Source organism: Amphiprion ocellaris, chromosome 1, assembly GCF_022539595.1.
Source record: "Amphiprion ocellaris isolate individual 3 ecotype Okinawa chromosome 1, ASM2253959v1, whole genome shotgun sequence".
NCBI lineage: Eukaryota > Metazoa > Chordata > Actinopteri > Pomacentridae > Amphiprion > Amphiprion ocellaris.
Window position 1 is genome coordinate 4,456,249 of NC_072766.1, and position 17,427 is coordinate 4,473,675.

General features: G+C 37.9%; 1 protein-coding gene across 5 annotated transcripts in view; it reads right to left on the reverse strand.

The window, feature by feature from the left end:
• cdkl5 (cyclin-dependent kinase-like 5) overlaps nucleotides 1–17,427 on the reverse strand; it is a 55,583-nt gene that overhangs the window by 16,489 nt on the left and 21,667 nt on the right. For all 5 annotated transcript variants that reach the window (XM_035947301.2, XM_023268399.3, XM_023268401.3 and 2 more), the window contains exons 4-12: nucleotides 13,171–13,216; nucleotides 12,953–13,089; nucleotides 12,364–12,484; nucleotides 9,144–9,203; nucleotides 8,173–8,263; nucleotides 5,630–5,732; nucleotides 1,104–1,190; nucleotides 580–660; nucleotides 256–431 (exon numbers count right to left, since the gene is read on the reverse strand). In XM_035947301.2, the coding sequence (XP_035803194.2) occupies nucleotides 256–431; nucleotides 580–660; nucleotides 1,104–1,190; nucleotides 5,630–5,732; nucleotides 8,173–8,263; nucleotides 9,144–9,203; nucleotides 12,364–12,484; nucleotides 12,953–13,089; nucleotides 13,171–13,216 (902 nt within the window). The remainder of the gene's footprint in view (nucleotides 1–255; nucleotides 432–579; nucleotides 661–1,103; nucleotides 1,191–5,629; nucleotides 5,733–8,172; nucleotides 8,264–9,143; nucleotides 9,204–12,363; nucleotides 12,485–12,952; nucleotides 13,090–13,170; nucleotides 13,217–17,427) is intronic.

The following is a 17,427-nucleotide window of genomic DNA, read 5'->3' on the forward strand; positions in this document are numbered from 1 at the left end:
TTTCACACTGAACTTAAAAAGAAATCAGCAACTTTCTTGCCATACAAATTGGACAGATTACATGTCAAAGATTGCATAAGTGCATATACCATGACTGTACGGAAATATGACAACCTGAGTCAGTAGTTTCTTTTGAAACTTTTCCTAAAACATACTTTTCACACAGTTTTTCCTGACAGATTTTAACTGCTTGTTGAAAGATGAATACAGGTGAAAGTTATGACATAAAGTAAAAATACAGGAAGTTAGAGTAACCTTGTAGGAACTGTGTTCTCTCCATGATGGTGTGTTTTCCTCTTTGAGGATCGTGGCGGATTGGGAGATGCAGGAGAAGGCCGCTCTCTCTCTGCCTGCCTCAGAGGCTGGAAGGCTGGATGGTTCAAACTCTGATCCGTTAGATAACGCTCAGTGGGGTTTAGCAGCAAGAGATTCTGAGGGAAGAGATGCACACATGGAGGGTTGGGTGCATTTTAGTGGTTTGTGTCTCAAACTTGATACATAATACAACTATAAAAATAATAAGAGTTGAAAATTACAGGAATATAGGTGGATGAGTGTGAGTATTTCCTGGTGTTTTACCTTCATCAAATCCAACATCAAGCCACTTAGGATGCCTTGGTACCGTCTCTCCAAAGTCTGAGGATGAGTAACTGAGGGAAACTGGCACACAAAGAAACACACAATGTCTGGATTGAATTCATATCCAACCTGAACTTCCTTTTTGTGCACTGAAGATTACTATTATGATTTCCAGCATACAGGAGATATTCCTACCAGTAAAAAAAAAGCTCTCAGTTCAAATCACACAGAAATCTATCACTGGATCACACTAAACAAACTACCAAACACACACAAACACACACAAGTAAAGTCTTTTTCGGCCTTCTGGGACATTTTCTCTTGCTCCTAAACTGAACACCAACCACCTATCTCATGAGTCATAGCCATCCACTCAGTCATGGTGCTGGGAACACTGCCACAAAAGAGAGAGCGATAGAAGGAGATGGAGCCGAGAGAGAACTAAAGGAGGTACAAGCACAGAGGAGGAGGATGAAGGAGAAAGAAGAGAAAGAATACAAGTGACTGCAGCTGATGGTTCCTACCCTGATTCCGTGAAATCGAGGGTTGTTGTAGAAGAGCTTCATCTGTTCTGCAGGCAGTGGCCCCAAAACCTTCTGAATGGTGAAGAGCTGGAGATGAGAGGAAGTAGCATCATAATGAGTGGTAAATGAATTTTTTTAAACATGTGTAAATGTGCAAACTGATCCTTGAACATTTTTTACAAAAATTTATAAGCATTAAAAAAGAAAAATCTTTAAAATTATACACATTTTAAGCTTCAAAGTTCTTCATTCTTGACCTTGGAAACAATCTCACCTCCACATCTATTTGTGTGCACAAAGTCCTGAAATAAATTCAAACTGGAACATCTATGGGACATTTCCATGACAACTGGGCAATCGTTATCCACTGATGAAGACCATGTGACACGATCAAAAGCAGCAGCACAGCGGTAGTACTAAATCTGAGGTTTTTGGGGGGTTTTTTGTGAGCTGCTTTTTTAGGTACTTGGGAGCAGCACAACAATGCATTAAACAACAGTGACACATTATCATCCAACAATTCTGATCCGTTTAACATGTTAGCTCAGTTGGAGTTGTGTTTCTGGCCATTTGGTGTATGTAGATATTCTCTCTCCTTACTGTACCAAACATCTGACAGAAATATCTATCTCCAAAGTTAAGTTGTGAACCATAAAATCAAAACATGACGCTTGAAAAGCTTCATAAAACTGGACGGAAGCTGCGGAATTGGGCTGGTTTACTGTGGTTTTGTCAATGAGTAACTCCTTTTATGCTACATGTAGTTATGTGATCCCTGTCTATAAAAAAATATTGATTAGAGCAGCTTTAATTTGCTGACTGAAAATTCAGATTTACATTTTTCATCAGCATTCACCGATCACCCTTTATGTTAAAACTGTCTGCCTAATATCGTCTAGGGTCTTATTATGTTGCCAAAATATTTTTGACCCACGGGGGGAACAGATACAGGATCTCTAGGGATATTTTGTGGTGTCTCACGCCAGGACATTGGCTGCATATTGTACGTGGATTAGGCTAGTTCCAGTGCATTGAACGGATCTGGGTTTGGGGAGTTCGGAATTCAACATCTTGACCTCTTTGTCCAGTTCATCATGTTGTTCCTGGGTAGATTTTGTGGTGTGGCTGTGGAAATGGGTCATAGTGGGGCATGCTTGGTTTGTAACTATGTTCAGGTAGTTTGTATGTATCAAAGTAACATCCACATCAATGCCAGGACTCACGATTTCCAAGACGAACATTGCATTGTAACAAGAAGACCAGTGTTACACACATCACCAGTCATTTGTGGCTTATTGGTGTTTATACTACTATGTATACCTCAAACTTTAAGGTATATCATAAACAGTGTTGGAGGTAGAATAGTACAAAAAGACATCACTGTAACTGCATTACATTTGGCTCAGGTTCTAGATTCATTCCATTAAAGTTACTAATGAGTCATAGCTGCTACTTATATTTTCGGCCACATAGATTCTGTAAAACATTCAACTGAACATGGTTCTTGCCACAGCATTTTTATGCAAAGGGCTGTTTGGGTTTGTTTTCAACTTTACTTTTAGTTTTGTGGCTAAAGAAAGATCTTGTGTTGATATGTGAGCGTATGTATGGTTAAACATTTTAATATTAACAAGCAGTGGAACTAATCATTTGCAACAGGGAGTAAATAAGTAATTATTACTTTTGAAACAAGTACTATAAGCATTATATTACTTTTTTGAGTACCAAATGTAACACTTATCATAAAGACACCATCATAAGTATATTCTCATTAGTGTTTTCTTGTTTGTTGTTGTGTTTTTTGTGTGTGCGTGTTTCCTTTAATTGAAAACATCAACCTGCCTGGGGACTGCAGATGAAAAGCAGAAGGTTTTTGGCAAAGTCTGATATATTTATTTCATATTGACATCTGTTGTCCCTGATAAACAAATGAACAAAATTAAGAAAAGTTAGAACAAATATCCTTAATTTGGATATTTATTTGCATCGCTGTGGAGATCCAGCGCTCCGTCTCATCAAGAAAAAGTTGTGATGAGGTTATAAATCAGCAGAGCTCATGTCTCAGTGCATTGACCTGAAAGGGATCCCCATTGTTTCCTTTAATTTCCTCTTACAATCATTGGGGTGTAAAATAAACACATAATCCATTAAGTCTCCTCATAGTTAGGAACTAGGGCTGAAACTGATTTATGTTTATAGATTCATTCATTTGCAAATTCTTTAATTAATCGTTAGCAGCGGGTGGGTCTACAGACTGTGTTGAACTGATTGTAAAGCCAGCTGGGACTAATTTAGGATTCTGGGATATCTATAAATAAATGTGGACTTGTTTTGTCTACAAAATTTCAGAAAATTAGGACACATGCTCACTGTCATCTTCCAGTTGCTCATTATACAGGGTCCAATCAAAAGACATGCATATGCTTCTTGTTTAAGTGTTGAGAACAAAAAACTGTGACTGATTCTACCTCTTAAGCACTTGTGGGACTTTAAAAATAGTTTTTCATTACATTACAAAATACCATTTCCAGCAGGCAGATAAGAATCAAACAATTTTGTCTGAAAAACTGCTAAGAACACAAAGAGATTCACCTTATAAAGACATGAAATGAGCATAAGTTACCAAACATTCCATGGAACAGAGTAGAATTTTCAAATGTAATTTTATTTATGTGATTTACACTTCAAATGATCTCTTTTTCATATTGTCTGTTTAATTTACTACTTGTTTGATCATTGTTGGAGCCAAAATGGTTTATTATGGCTCCATAAGTTATTTGTTTGTTGTAATTGTTATGTTCCTGTACAGCCATAAACAATTAGGGGCCGGTTGTGTCGGAGCCATTTCAATGAGTATCCAGCAGGTGGCACTGTGAATGAGTTACCTGTGTATTTAAAGGCCACACTAATTGCCACAGGTGTGGCGCAATACAAGCGGTAAATTGTTTTTGACTGTGGCGTGGTGTGAAAGACTGTTTATTGGAAAGACTTTGTTCTTTGTTAATTTTGATGAACTCCTGAAGGTAAATAAATTGATGAATCCGTTCATAATTGTTGTTTTTGTTATTTTTTGGACCACGAGAGAGTACAAGAACACGTCAAAGCAGCCAGAAAGCCACGCGTTCTGAACGGAATCGTTTGCGTCATCAATTAGTCAAAAACAATCTCTATTTGATCATATCGAAATTATAAGTTGTGCGACGAGGACGGCAACGCTGCGATCCAGCTGTAATCCAGACGCTGTGGTTCAGACGACGCTGATCTTCACCACGGTTCACGGAAGGCCGCAGGAGAGACCCGACAGGAGGAGCCACGGCTGCATTGGGCGTAGCGACAAGCACCGGAGATCGGGGCGGGGCAATGGACCACCCACTGGCCAGGTGTGGACGTCTGGACGCGGTGCAGCGGACGGAGACAGGAGACTCCTCCGGGGCAGCGGCGGCGCAACGGCGGCGGACAAACGAGGAAAGGATTCTTTTGGATCGAGGTCTAATAAAGGAGGTACACGGTAGCGCTACCACACACATACATATGGCCATTATATAAAAGTGTGCACACTATCTATTTGAAATACCAATGCATTGGGTCAAAACAAAGTAAAATAAACTTTATTTCAAGTCCAAGACACTACTTCAAAGGAAGAGACTTTATTTTCATGGACATAATTTACGTTGTGTATTGGTGTGAACGTCTGAAAAAGCAACTTTTAAACGAAAAACTGTGTGGTTGATGAACAAATGGTTAAAAAATTTCTGAAGCTCAAGGTGGTTCGAAGGTTCAAACTGATGATCAAGGTAACGATGCATATTTGTGTGAAAAGATGATTGAGGCAATAGAAGTAACTGCAGAATCTCAGACTGTTAGTGAGGCTGAACTCCCAGTCACAAAAAGAAAAGTAAAACTTAGCACAAAAGCACTACTTTGTAAAATAGGAGATTTAGAAAAAACAAGAAAATCTAAACTGAGTAAAGTTGCTGAATTAAAAAGTCAGTTCAGGAGTTATTGTTTGAACCTGGGAATAAAGCTGAAATAGAAAGCAGCTTTAACAAATATTAAGTGCTGCTTAATGATGCAAAAGCTGCACACAATGCTCTGCTCAAGCTGTTACCTGTGGAAGAAACAGAAAAACATGAAATCTGGTTCAAGGCAAAACTTCTGGATGTGGATGAAGTCTCTGAGTGTCGCAAAATATTTGGAGTGTGCACGTGAAGGAGCTATGAAAAGCATTGAGGATAAAATAACACCAATGGACAGTATATCAAATGTTGGATCAGCAACAACCTGCGCAGGATCTGCAAGATCAAACAGATCCAACAAATCCTCAATAGCAGCAGCACGGGCGCAAGCTGAAGCTAAGAGCTGCGCTGCTGGCATGTGCAGATTCACTAAAAATGAGACTTGAACTGGAGACACAAGCAGAATCACTATGCAAACAAATGGTGGAGAACACGTCAAAGCAGCCAGAAAGCCACGCGGTCTTAACGGAATCAAGTTTGCGTCAACAATCATTACTCGAGCTCACCAACCTGATCAATCTCGCTTTCCCCTGGAAACAAGGGCTGTCCATCACTAAGCTCCCCGAGGATACACCCCACCGACCACATGTCCACCGCCTTTCCATAGGGAGCCCTGAGACAAAAAGACAAAATATTATCCATAGGAAGAAAGTTAACAATGAATTGCTTGTTAAGGGTGATAACGACAGTGGTGAAAATGAGAATGAGAAAGATGGGGGTGAAAACTGAGTCACCGAAGCATGAGGATGCTTAGAGGGGGTGATGCTATTTGTGGTGCAGTAAAATAAAAGGATGGATGCTGTGATTCTGAGGGAGAGGCTCATAAAGAAGACGGTCATTTGTGAGGGAACGGAGCTGAGGAGTCTGGTGAGAAATGGTGAGAGATCTGGCAGCAGAGGAGCGGTGGTGTTGGAGGGAGAGAGTATTTGAGTGGGCGGCATTCAAACACTGTCTCAATAAATGTTCCAGGGCATTTACTAAATCAGGCTACAGCAGCGAGGCTACATGATGCTCAGCCGTCTCCAAGCTAGAACGGACATTCAATGCAGCAAAAAGCACCACAACAACACGAGCAACAGAAATCAGCAGTGAAACAGAAATTAGATGTGAGGATACGGTGAGTACGCCTCGGTTCGTGTCAGAATGTTGGAACGGGTGAATCATCAGCCTGCTCTCCCAGTGAGGTGAATTAAAACAACGCAGAGTTGTGCACAAAGACACACAAATAATATAAATAATAAAATAATAGAAATATAAGATTATCCAGCTCACCAGATGGGCGACATTTACCACAAAGGACAGTACTTGAAGGAGTGTGTGTGTGTATATGTGTGTTAACGTTGACTGGGGTAAATAATATAAATAAATAAATAAATAAATATTAAAAAAATATTATTATTAAAATTTAAGTTCTATAAATAAAATTTATGATACAGATAATTTATAAAATTAATATATTATAAGTTATATAATTTTTAGCACTCTGTGGGTTCCTTATAGACACATATAAATGCATTTATTTTATTTAAAAAAATAATTGACAAACAAAAGTAACAAATGTATATTATGTCATGCTTTATACTGCAGTACTACTGTTACTCATATTTAGGGTTAATTAAATCAGGGATGCACAATGACATCAGTATCACTATCTGCACTGGCTGATAATGGCTTTAAAATAAAACATCTGCTGAGCTTGTAATGCATGTCAGTCTAAAAGTTTATCATTTTATTTAAAAATTTGTCAGAAAAATAAATATGTCATGTGTCATTTGAGCGTTGGAGTGGATTTCTTATATTGCCCCATGAATTTGAACATTTGAAAAGCATTGCATTTAAAGTTTGGGCCATATATCGGCATCATCACTGGCAAATAGCTTAAAACAGATTAAAAAAAAATATTGGCTTATTGGACATCAGCAAAAATCCAGTATCATGCATCTCTACTTAAATGTTTTAAAACTTCAGAAACATTTGGGAGGAGTTGCAACACATAAAAAGTGCTGTTAACACATGTCAGAGCGGCATGTAAAATTATATTTAACTATTTTTACAGCAGGGGTCTCTGAGACAAAACAGAATTAATCATTTTCAAACTTTTAAAATATGCTGCCAGTTTAGCAACACTCATGAAATTATAAAAAGTCATGAAGTATTTAGCTTCAACCATGTCAAGTGTGTTTTAAAGCTGCTAATGAAGTCCTTCAGGGCTCCACATCACACAACATTCTGGTTAAAGTGGAGCTTCATGAACCTTCTCACATCAACTAATACCCACAGACAATAGAGCACATGTTTTGGTCCAGTTTAGCTAATTAGAAGGTGGCTGTTATTAAATTGGGATGGTTATTTAGTTGATATTTTAGTGATATCCAGTCATTTTTTATTAAGTGATTGTTTCCACAACAAATAATTACAGAATTTGTTAAGACAGTTCATTATGATCATCATAATGAACATAAAAACATTAGTTTTTTTTACTTTTAATTAAAATGTATTATGTGCTATGAGTCATCACCAGTCTACTGTTTCATATTAGTAGCTGCACTAGTACTGGTATCATAAAAGGCCATTACTATTTTTTTTTATAGCTGTGTTCAATCAGGTTGAAATATTCCACGTATCTGCTCCATCATTTCCCAGAAAATCAAGCTTGACACATTCAGGATTGTATTTGAGATTAGTTCCTTGGTAATATTACAAAACTCAGTGTTTTTCTATCACTTAGTTTCATTGAGTTGTGGCAGGTTGTTGATGCAAGGCAATGTGGTCTCATGTTACCTTGCATGAAAATGACTGTAATGACAATTTCATGGTGAGTTTCACAGGTTTTAAATTTAGGAAAATGAGAGCAGCGGTATTGGATCTGGACTGAGTTATTTGAGGCGGTATCGTGACAGAAAATGATGGTTCGGCACGTCTCTGTTTGATGGAATCTTTAGAAAAACTGAAAAGCCTAACATATCTGGTGCTTTGAGAAAATCAAATGAACACTCCTTCCCTCCCTCCTTGTTTCTCACTTAGTCTCCTGCAGACACACAGAAAGGACTCACCCCAGCAGCAGCTCAGGAGAGCGGTACCACCTTGTGGCCACGTACTCAGTGTAGTTTGCATCTGTTCCTTCAGACAGGTTACGAGCAAAACCTGAACCAGAGTAACACGGAAAATGATAAATCACACACACCTGATTCTACATTTTAGACATCCAGTACATCTAGCATGATGCAAATAATTCCTAGTCTTTCACTTGAGGGTATAAATGGCCAGTTAATATAAATAATAAGGATAATTGACAGTCATTTCATTTGGACAGCCACAGTAACAACATGGTCATCTCCCCATGTGACCAGGCTCTAATTTGTCATGTCACAGCAGGCGGTCTGAGGCTGTGCTTTAGATAACTGTTCTGCTGAGAGTCCTTTTTAAGCACGAAAAGTCACAATAAACACAACGCCAACTCCAACAGTAAAAAAACAAAAAATCTCACCCCAGCTGACTCAGTGGGATTACATTAACCGATTATGCAAAGATAGTTGATCGTGTGATTTTTTTCAAACACTGAAATACACCTTGAAACTGTAAAAAGACAAAATTGTGCCAATACAATTAATACACTATATTAGTATTTTACAAGTTAAGTACATAACATTAACCTCCACTTTCAAGAAACATACTTTTGGCACATTAATTGTGATGTGTACATTTTATAGGGCTGGTTGGCTGCTTCCCAGCGGTAGAATTAATAGTTCTGGTTCACAGTTTACAAGGTGACAAAATAATGGTGGCATTTTTCACTGTGAACTGTGCTCAAGAAACCAAACATGGCACAGTGAAATCACAGATATAACTGCAAAACTCCCTATTTATAGAAAAAAGGTCTACTAAATCAGCAGCAGATTCATCCATTATTAGTAGTTGCCTTTATTTAAGAAGTGAAATGCATACAGACTGTGTGTTACTCATGTAAATCGCAACAATTCAACTTAAATATAGTGGCTGAAAAGAACAGAAGCTGAAAACTCACCAAAGTCACAGAGTTTGAGAACATCCTCATTGCTGATGAGGAGGTTTTCTGGCTTGATATCTGGAAGAGAGGTGCAGATGAAAGGCTGTAAACCACATGTGGCAGTTTTTTTTCTTCAATTTTCCAGTTTACTCATAAACCTTTTACAAAAACTTGTCCTCCACCGCGATCTTTCACCAAGTTAATATTCTGAGCCACAGTTTTTGCTTTCATTAACACATTTTTCGGAAAATCCAAATTATAGTGAAGGTACTTAAAGGCTCCTAGATGTGTTTTATGTTTACATGAAAATGATAAGATTAACTAAGCATATAAAACACGCTTCATGACAAATGAGTTCTTCAGTCAGTCTGTGAACTGATCAAGTCTGATTGACCAACCTTTTGTGTAGGATGTTGTGGCATCTAGCAATGAGGTTGTAGATTGTGACCAAGTGAATACCCCTCCCTCAATACAAACTACAATGGCAGCCATTTGAAAGTAAAAATGCAAAAGGCTCTCTCTACTAGTAGAGCCATTGTCTGGTTTATCCATTCTGGGCTACTGTAGACACACAATGCAACACAACAGGTGCTTTGGAGAGGACCTGCTCCCTCTGAAGACATGAAGTGCTTAATCTAAACTAACAGAAACAACTTATGCTTATAGACACTGATGAAAACACAATTTTGAACACTATATTCCACCTTTGCTGATAGGTCCCCCCAGATCCTGCACATCGGACATTTAAAGTTTCTGAATGCAACCTTGCAAAACCACTGGGTACCGCTGGAGCACCAACATCCAAGACATTCCCCCTCCCTTCCCTATCACTTACAACCAGAGAAGGTTGTGTATGTGAGAGCCACAAAAAAATAATCCAGCCACAACCATTCGCCCACGCTAACATTATAAAATACATGGGATGTGTAACATCAAAGTGTTAAAGTGATGAGTGACTTTTCCGTTAATGTTCCTGATCACTACATTCAGACAAACAAAGTGGAGGTACACGTGATATTTGTCATTCGCACAAGATTAGACAACACACCAGGTGATGTATAATGCACAATATTGCAAGAGCAAACAACAGCAGCTTAACAAAGTGGCCACATCACAAAACAGAATAGCATATTTCTGATTTCCTAAACCCTGAAAATTGATCTGTGACGTTCATCTACCTAAAGAACAGTGTGACCTGCCTCCATGTCAGGGATAATTATATCGAACAGATCCTGCTGCTGTCTGATGCTGCAGGTATTTAGTAACTTAGAGTAAAGACTCCTGAAAACTGCTGGAAACAACAAACCAAGCTGTGATTCTGTGTGACAACAGAACTACATCACATCCCACATTCATTCAGGTTTGTCTCAGTTACCACCCACAATCAGCCAATTATCCAATCCTAACTTTCCACATGACCTGCACAGTTTGAAACCAACCTTCAGGAAAACCTATTAGCAAAGTCTCAGAGAGGCTGCTGTTTGGGTCAGTGGAGCAGAAGAACTTTACCTTGGAGTAAAAGCCTGCGTTGTTGTAGGATCTAAAAGGAGCCTTTTCTGTCATCGGTGTCAGCAGCAGGAATGCATTGAGTGTTTTCTTTGTTGGAGTTTCCCAGGAGTTGCCTGCATCAGTGGAGCCAAGGCCAACCATTTTCTGACTGGTCCACGGCATCGTGAGTACCCAGTGTAAATAATGTACATACTGCCACTGTAGAGTTGTTGCACTGTGCTAAGATACACTACTTGTTGTTCAATATTTGATTTCCTGTTTTGGATTTGGTGTTGAAAGATCCACGGTAAAACCTGGAGTGGACATTTGACTTGTGGCTTGAGTTGTGTTTGGAATGAAGTGGATTGAACTGAACTGTGTTGGGAAACTGGATTGGACTCACAGCTGTAACACACAGACACTCACTCATTCCCATTGCCTGCTAATTTGTCCTTGTAAATATAGTTTCTAAATACTGAAATGAGTTCTGCTTGTTTGAGCATTGAAGTTTGTTGTTGGGCTTGAATTCGTCACTTACCTAGTTTTGTATGGTTTGACAATTTGACTATGCTGTTGAAGTTTTCTTGTTCGTCAGACTTGACTCTCCTCATTATTAATCACTATCAAACCTGCTACAACTTGTTAAGTCCTGGCCCAGACTGATCCTGTCTCTATGTCAGGGATATTTTATAACTACAAGTTATAATGAAGCTACCAGTGCTGTTGTTTCATGTGTGCAGGTCTCTTTCTTTGGATGTGGATTCTGCTGCTGTCTGATGGTGCAGGAATTTCATAGAGAGAAGACATTCTCCATGTGTTGTGTTTTTGGATGGATATTGGTGCTGACATGTTGAATATGCCTTACTGAATCACCTTACACAACTCAAAGCACAGTTGCTTGTGCATGTTTATCTGTTATTGTGACTGCATGCAGTTCAGACTTGTGCCATGCTAAAAGCGATAAGGAAATATTACTGGGTCAGACCTAGCAAGGTTGCCTGAGTTGTATGAAAACGTCATCGGGATTCATACATAAAGTGAACACTTTCAATTGCTGTCAGATTGACAGAGAGGTGCACATATGTTCTCTTTGCTTGGGTCTTTTCCACTAGATTTGTTTCTGTTTCCATGGTCTGTTGTACCAGAACAGACCCATGTGTGGAAACAGACACACAAAGACCAGACCCTAGCAGACACACAGGAGGAGGAGACGACTCAAAACAGCAGTGGAGACTCTCACACTGAGTTCTAATGAAACGAGTGTGCATAAATTAGTAAAGTACCATAGAAAAAGTACTTTTGTTTTTAAATTCTTTGGATTTTTCAGGCATGGCATAATCCAGACTTCTAGATTTTTGCTTTTCTACTATGGTGTGGGAGGTCACACTCTTATATAAAGTTTCCCCTTCGGGATCAACAAAGCGTTTCTGATTCTGATTTTGATCAGGCAAAGTGAGACAACGGTTTCAAAGGGAGGGACTCATATGCACTTCCATGCACGTGTCGTCAGACAGACTGCCAAAACATAGACGAGAGACTCTCATATACACAGAGGAAGTGTGATTACATTCTCTGCTATGGACACCATAGCTTCTCCATATCTTTACTTTGTAGGTTTACTGTTATATTAATGCTATATTAACGCAAAAAATCTTGCATATTATACCTTTGATGATGAAAATGTTCGAGATACAAGGAGACATTGATATTTTTGCAGTAGAGGCACAACTGTACAAATAAAAATACTCGCCTCTGTGTACTATCTCATTCTTGTGACACCAGTTGATGGCTTTGATGAGCTGGTAGATGTAGCTTCGGACTTTATCAGGCGGCGCACCATTTGGCAGTTCCTCTAATAGCTCCAGCATGTTCTGCAAACCACAACAAAATTCACCTGTTAAAAAACACCCAGGATGTGCAGCAGCAAGGCAAGAGTGTTTGGCTGGGTGGAAGTGTGTTTTAAAATATGAATGATGTTAACCTTCAATTCATCTGCCTGATTTTTTAAAAATTAATTAAAAAAATATTTTCAACCCTAAAAGGGGGACGAGAGGGGACACCATGCTAAATGACTGGACTACAGTATGAAAATAAAACCTGTCATAAAATAAACACTTGGCTGGATACCCTGGCAACACAGTGGGGAATACCATTACTCACCAACAGCACAGCTCATATGTTGCCATGGTGACACTTATTTTTTTATGCTTAACTGAGCAGTCTCAACATCCTGAAACTTAAAAGTAGACTGGAGTCTAGATACAGCAGAAAAGAAAGAAAGAATGTGAGCACAGCATGGAGGCAGAGTGAAAGAATAACGGCAGCTCCGTTAAACCCACCCTCTCGACATATTCAAAGACGAGGTAGAGTTTCCCTCGTCTTCGAAAAGCCTCCTTCAGCTCCACGATGTTGTCCTGCTTCAACGTCCGAAGCATCTTCAGCTCCCGAAGCGTCGTCTCCTTGACCTCCTCATTTTCTGCGTGGACATTAGAGAGACACAGATGATGCAACTGCTCTGCTCTTCCTCTTAGTCTGCCTCATTTATTCCCTCACTCACCTTCGCTGTCTTTGAACTTCTTAATGGCCACCAGCTCATTGGTTTCCTGTGAAGATATGAGGAAAAACAAGTTTACGAGTTAAAACAAGGCCTCAGCAACTTTCCAATCGCTCTAGCTGGACAGATAGACACGTACAGAGATGCACAGAACACTGAGATCAAAGCAGAAGCAAGAAATAGAAAGTGTTTGCAGAACAAAATGTGAAACTGAAACAAGAGGTCTGGTGAAGATATTTAAATTCACCTCCTGCCCACTCTTAGCATGGAAAAAAGTGTGTCCAAGTTGCCGTGGCACTGCCAACACAATAGCCATGCTGCAGCTCTCATTTCAATGATTCTACCACAGGGCACTAACACACACACACAGAACACACATCTTTTGCATCGTTTATATGCATCTTCGGTCTCCTTCCGCTTCTTGCAGGTTGCTTGATTGACCTTGATGAATTTTGCAAGTCAGTCTGATTGCAAATTCAGTTATTTAGCTTTGTTTCAAATGCAGTGCTGGAATGCTTGGGTTTACCCATCATATATTGTGCAGATTTATTGAAACACAGTAATGAAAAAGGTAGAGCTGTTTTGTGATCACTTGCAATGCATACAGCAAGTTGATGAAACAATTTAGTTCCAGGAAATGTGATTTCTTTGCTGCAGCTTTTCACGGGTCAGGGTTGCAGTTTCTCTAATCTTTAAAAAACATAAGACATCTTTTGCAAACAGAACATTCGCAGGATAATTGCACATTTTATTGGATTTATCTCTGTTGGCTACATCCAAATTGGAACCATGAAACTTGGGAGATATAACCATACAGAAATCACTCTTTATTGAGTTTTGAAGGCCTAAATGACTGAGCTAAAGCTGAGTGAGATGCTACAACAAAATGGGTAATATTCTTAAGGCTAAAGCAACTGAAGGAATTAAGGAAAACATAATGAACTGGAATCAACATTTTACACTCTCAGAAAAAATACAGTAACTAGCAAATTTTTGTCATTGTTAATGAGCATTTATTGGCCTTTTGAAAGCAGCACAAACAAGATGTGACCGCAAGATTGACATATCATCACATTTTGAGATGATTTAGTCAACATTTTAGCTTAACAGTTACTTGTTTACACCCCCAGCAGTCAAAGAGCAACAGTATCTTTTATTTTGAGTTGTGTTTGTGCCCATCTGAGGGATACAAGTCAAACATTCAGTCTTGTTTAGCTCCGTTTTTGGTCTCCACCAACCCCTGAATGAAATATTTGGCTCTGAAGCTGATTTATGCTCCACTGTGTTCATCATTATGCTACTAACTGTATCCCTAAGCAGGTAGTGCAATAAAAAACAACACTGTAGGAACCAGTGCTGGTCATTAAGCATACAAGGATAAATCAAACTGAGCTGCTGCATCGGTAGACGAGTTATCTATCAAAATTTTTTTTTGAAAAATGTATGTTCATACACTGTAAGAAGAAAAAAAAGCAAACATTTTTCACTGTAGTTTTTGGAACAATTTTGTACTATTTTACTAATTTTTTTCCCTTTGTCTAATTACAGATAATAAATAGTTAAAAAAAAAACACGTCTGAAATTACATACACAAAATTACAAACAAACGAAAATCAGGTCAAACTTCTAAATGACATTCACAATAATAAAAAAAAACTGTATTTTCACAAATGCTAATTTACTCTTCCGTTTAACCATAAAATGACACTATTATACCACACCAAATTGTACTATTTTGACTGTATTTAAATGAGCAACAAATATTAATTATTTTGCAGATATCTGGCACAATTTCAAAGAAAAATTGTGTATATTGAAGATTAAAAAATCTCTTTATGAACTGTTAATTTACAGTTTTGTTAAACTGGACATAATATCTAGTAAAATTTAGAAAAAAATATTATTTACACATTGACTGTGGAGAAAAAATATATATATTTACAAATAGTAATCCATTCTTGTACAATGTGTGATTGTAAAATCAGTTTTACAGTGTTTAGGTCCACTGAACATATCATTATTTTTCACATATTTGCCATTATTTTCACAATTTTACAGGTTTTCAACATTACAATAGTCCGTAATTTTTATGTATTTTTTCTTGAAACTTTGCCACCACATTTTTATTGCCTTTGTTTTAAAGATTTATTTTTTTCAATGTACTAATTAACACCGAGTGGAATTCAGAGTGATAAGTTGTGGAAATGGGAGTGACGCATAGAAACGCACTTCTAAAACGCAAGTTGTGTTAAACCCTAGAAATGTGCCTCTATTGGCTATGATAACATTTGAGGCTGTAGTGGGTGAAGACAGTGGGGATTACAACATCCAGGCCGGTGTCCTCGGTTACTCTCATGTCACTCTGTTGTCCTTTTGTGTGCTCAGGGTCAGACAACAGTCGGCCTCAGTGTTGGAACGAAGCAACACAGTGAGAAGCTGCGCATCACCGTCAGCAATCCTGCTCACAAAAGCCAATTGTTCCACTGAAGATGCTTTTTTAAGTTCTCTGTTTAGAGATGTTCACTGAACTGAAACGAAACGACATGGATTTACAGCTCTGACGACGCTTAATCCTGGGAGTAAAGTTACAGTTTTCACATATCTGAAGAGCAAACGGGGAGCTTTAGTGTGTTTACCAGGCAGACTGAGATAAAAACACACATACCAGCAGACGTTCAGCACATGCGACATTTCAAACTCTGTGGCAGCATCTTGCAATGTGCTGATGATGCTGGTGTGTGTGTGTCCCTGACCTCCACTGATTTACCTTTGGAGCCGCTGTTAAGTCAGCAACACCCAAAAATAGCCGCAAGCTCGCTAATGTTCTGCTGATGGCGTGAAGAGGTGCTGATTGTCACATTACACAAAACAGAGAAGCTCGGATGTTTGACTTTAACACAGGAGCATCGTCCACAAATGTTTTATTGTAAGCTGTAGTCACCAGCATTTTACAACTGAAATTTACTTAAACTCTTAATTGCTTTATATTAGATGACAGTATTCGATAGTAGAATACAAGATTCAGTGTTTAATACTGTGTCTAAACTTTGCAATAATATACTTTTTGTCTTGTTGCCTATGTAATTAACATCATCTATCACTGTAGTTGCCTGTAAATTATCACATTTTCTTCAAATAAAATGCATAAAATGTGAATTGCAGATATACACTACCGTTCAAAAGTTTGGGGCCACTGAGAAATGTCCCTATTTTTAAAAGAAAAGCATTTTTTTTTCAATGAAGATGACATTAAATAAATCAGAAATACAGTCTAGACATTGTTAATGTGGTAAATGACTATTGTAGCTGGTAAAGTCTGATTTTTAATGGAATATCTATCTTGTGCAATTATGTTAGGACATGAATAAAAGTGTGAGTTTTCATGGAAAATGTGAAATTGCCTGGACGACCCCAAACTTCTGAATGGTGGTGTACATCATAAATAACATTGTGTGTTTAATCTTTATGATCCAGAATTAAGATCTACCAACTCTGTTTAGCATTTAAAAAAAAAAAAAAAGCATATAGCACTGAAACACCTTAAACAATAGAGGATGAGGAAAATTACATTTTCATGGATTGAGACCATTTATCTAAAGGCAGCAATGTATGACAGATTGTATTTTATAAATCTATTTTAGAAACAGAATAAATAAAAAATGTAACTTGATTTTTAATTTACATTTAAACTACTTAATTTTTATGACACATCAGCCTGCTGTTTATGGTCATTATTGTTTGTGGCTCCAAAAAAAGCATTCAATATTATAGTTTTTAACTGTATTCCTGTAAAAATGCAGTGTTAGAATACAATTTAAAAAAAAAAAAAAACAGGTCAATGTCTCATAAAACCACATATACAAAATACAATAAATAGAGAACATTTATTTGAAGTCAGTAATGTTTGACAGATTGTATTTCATTGAGAATATTTTGAAAACTGAATAAAAAAACATTTAAAAGTCTTTAAAATTACTTTAACACTTAAATTTGCTTAACTTCAGTCACATTAGTCTGCTGTTTATAGTCTTTATTGTTTCTGGCTTCAAAATTAGCATGCAATTTTACAGTTTATAGAAAAACGGTATGCAACCGTTAGAATTTGGCTGCATGTTTTACAGTAATTGGTCACACAATATAGATAAAAAGCAGGTCAATGTCTGACAGGATGATAAATACAAAAATACAACAAAAAATCTGCAAGCAGTAGCTGTAGGTATGATTGTTGTATCAGTGTGAAGTCCTGTTATGTAGTTAATT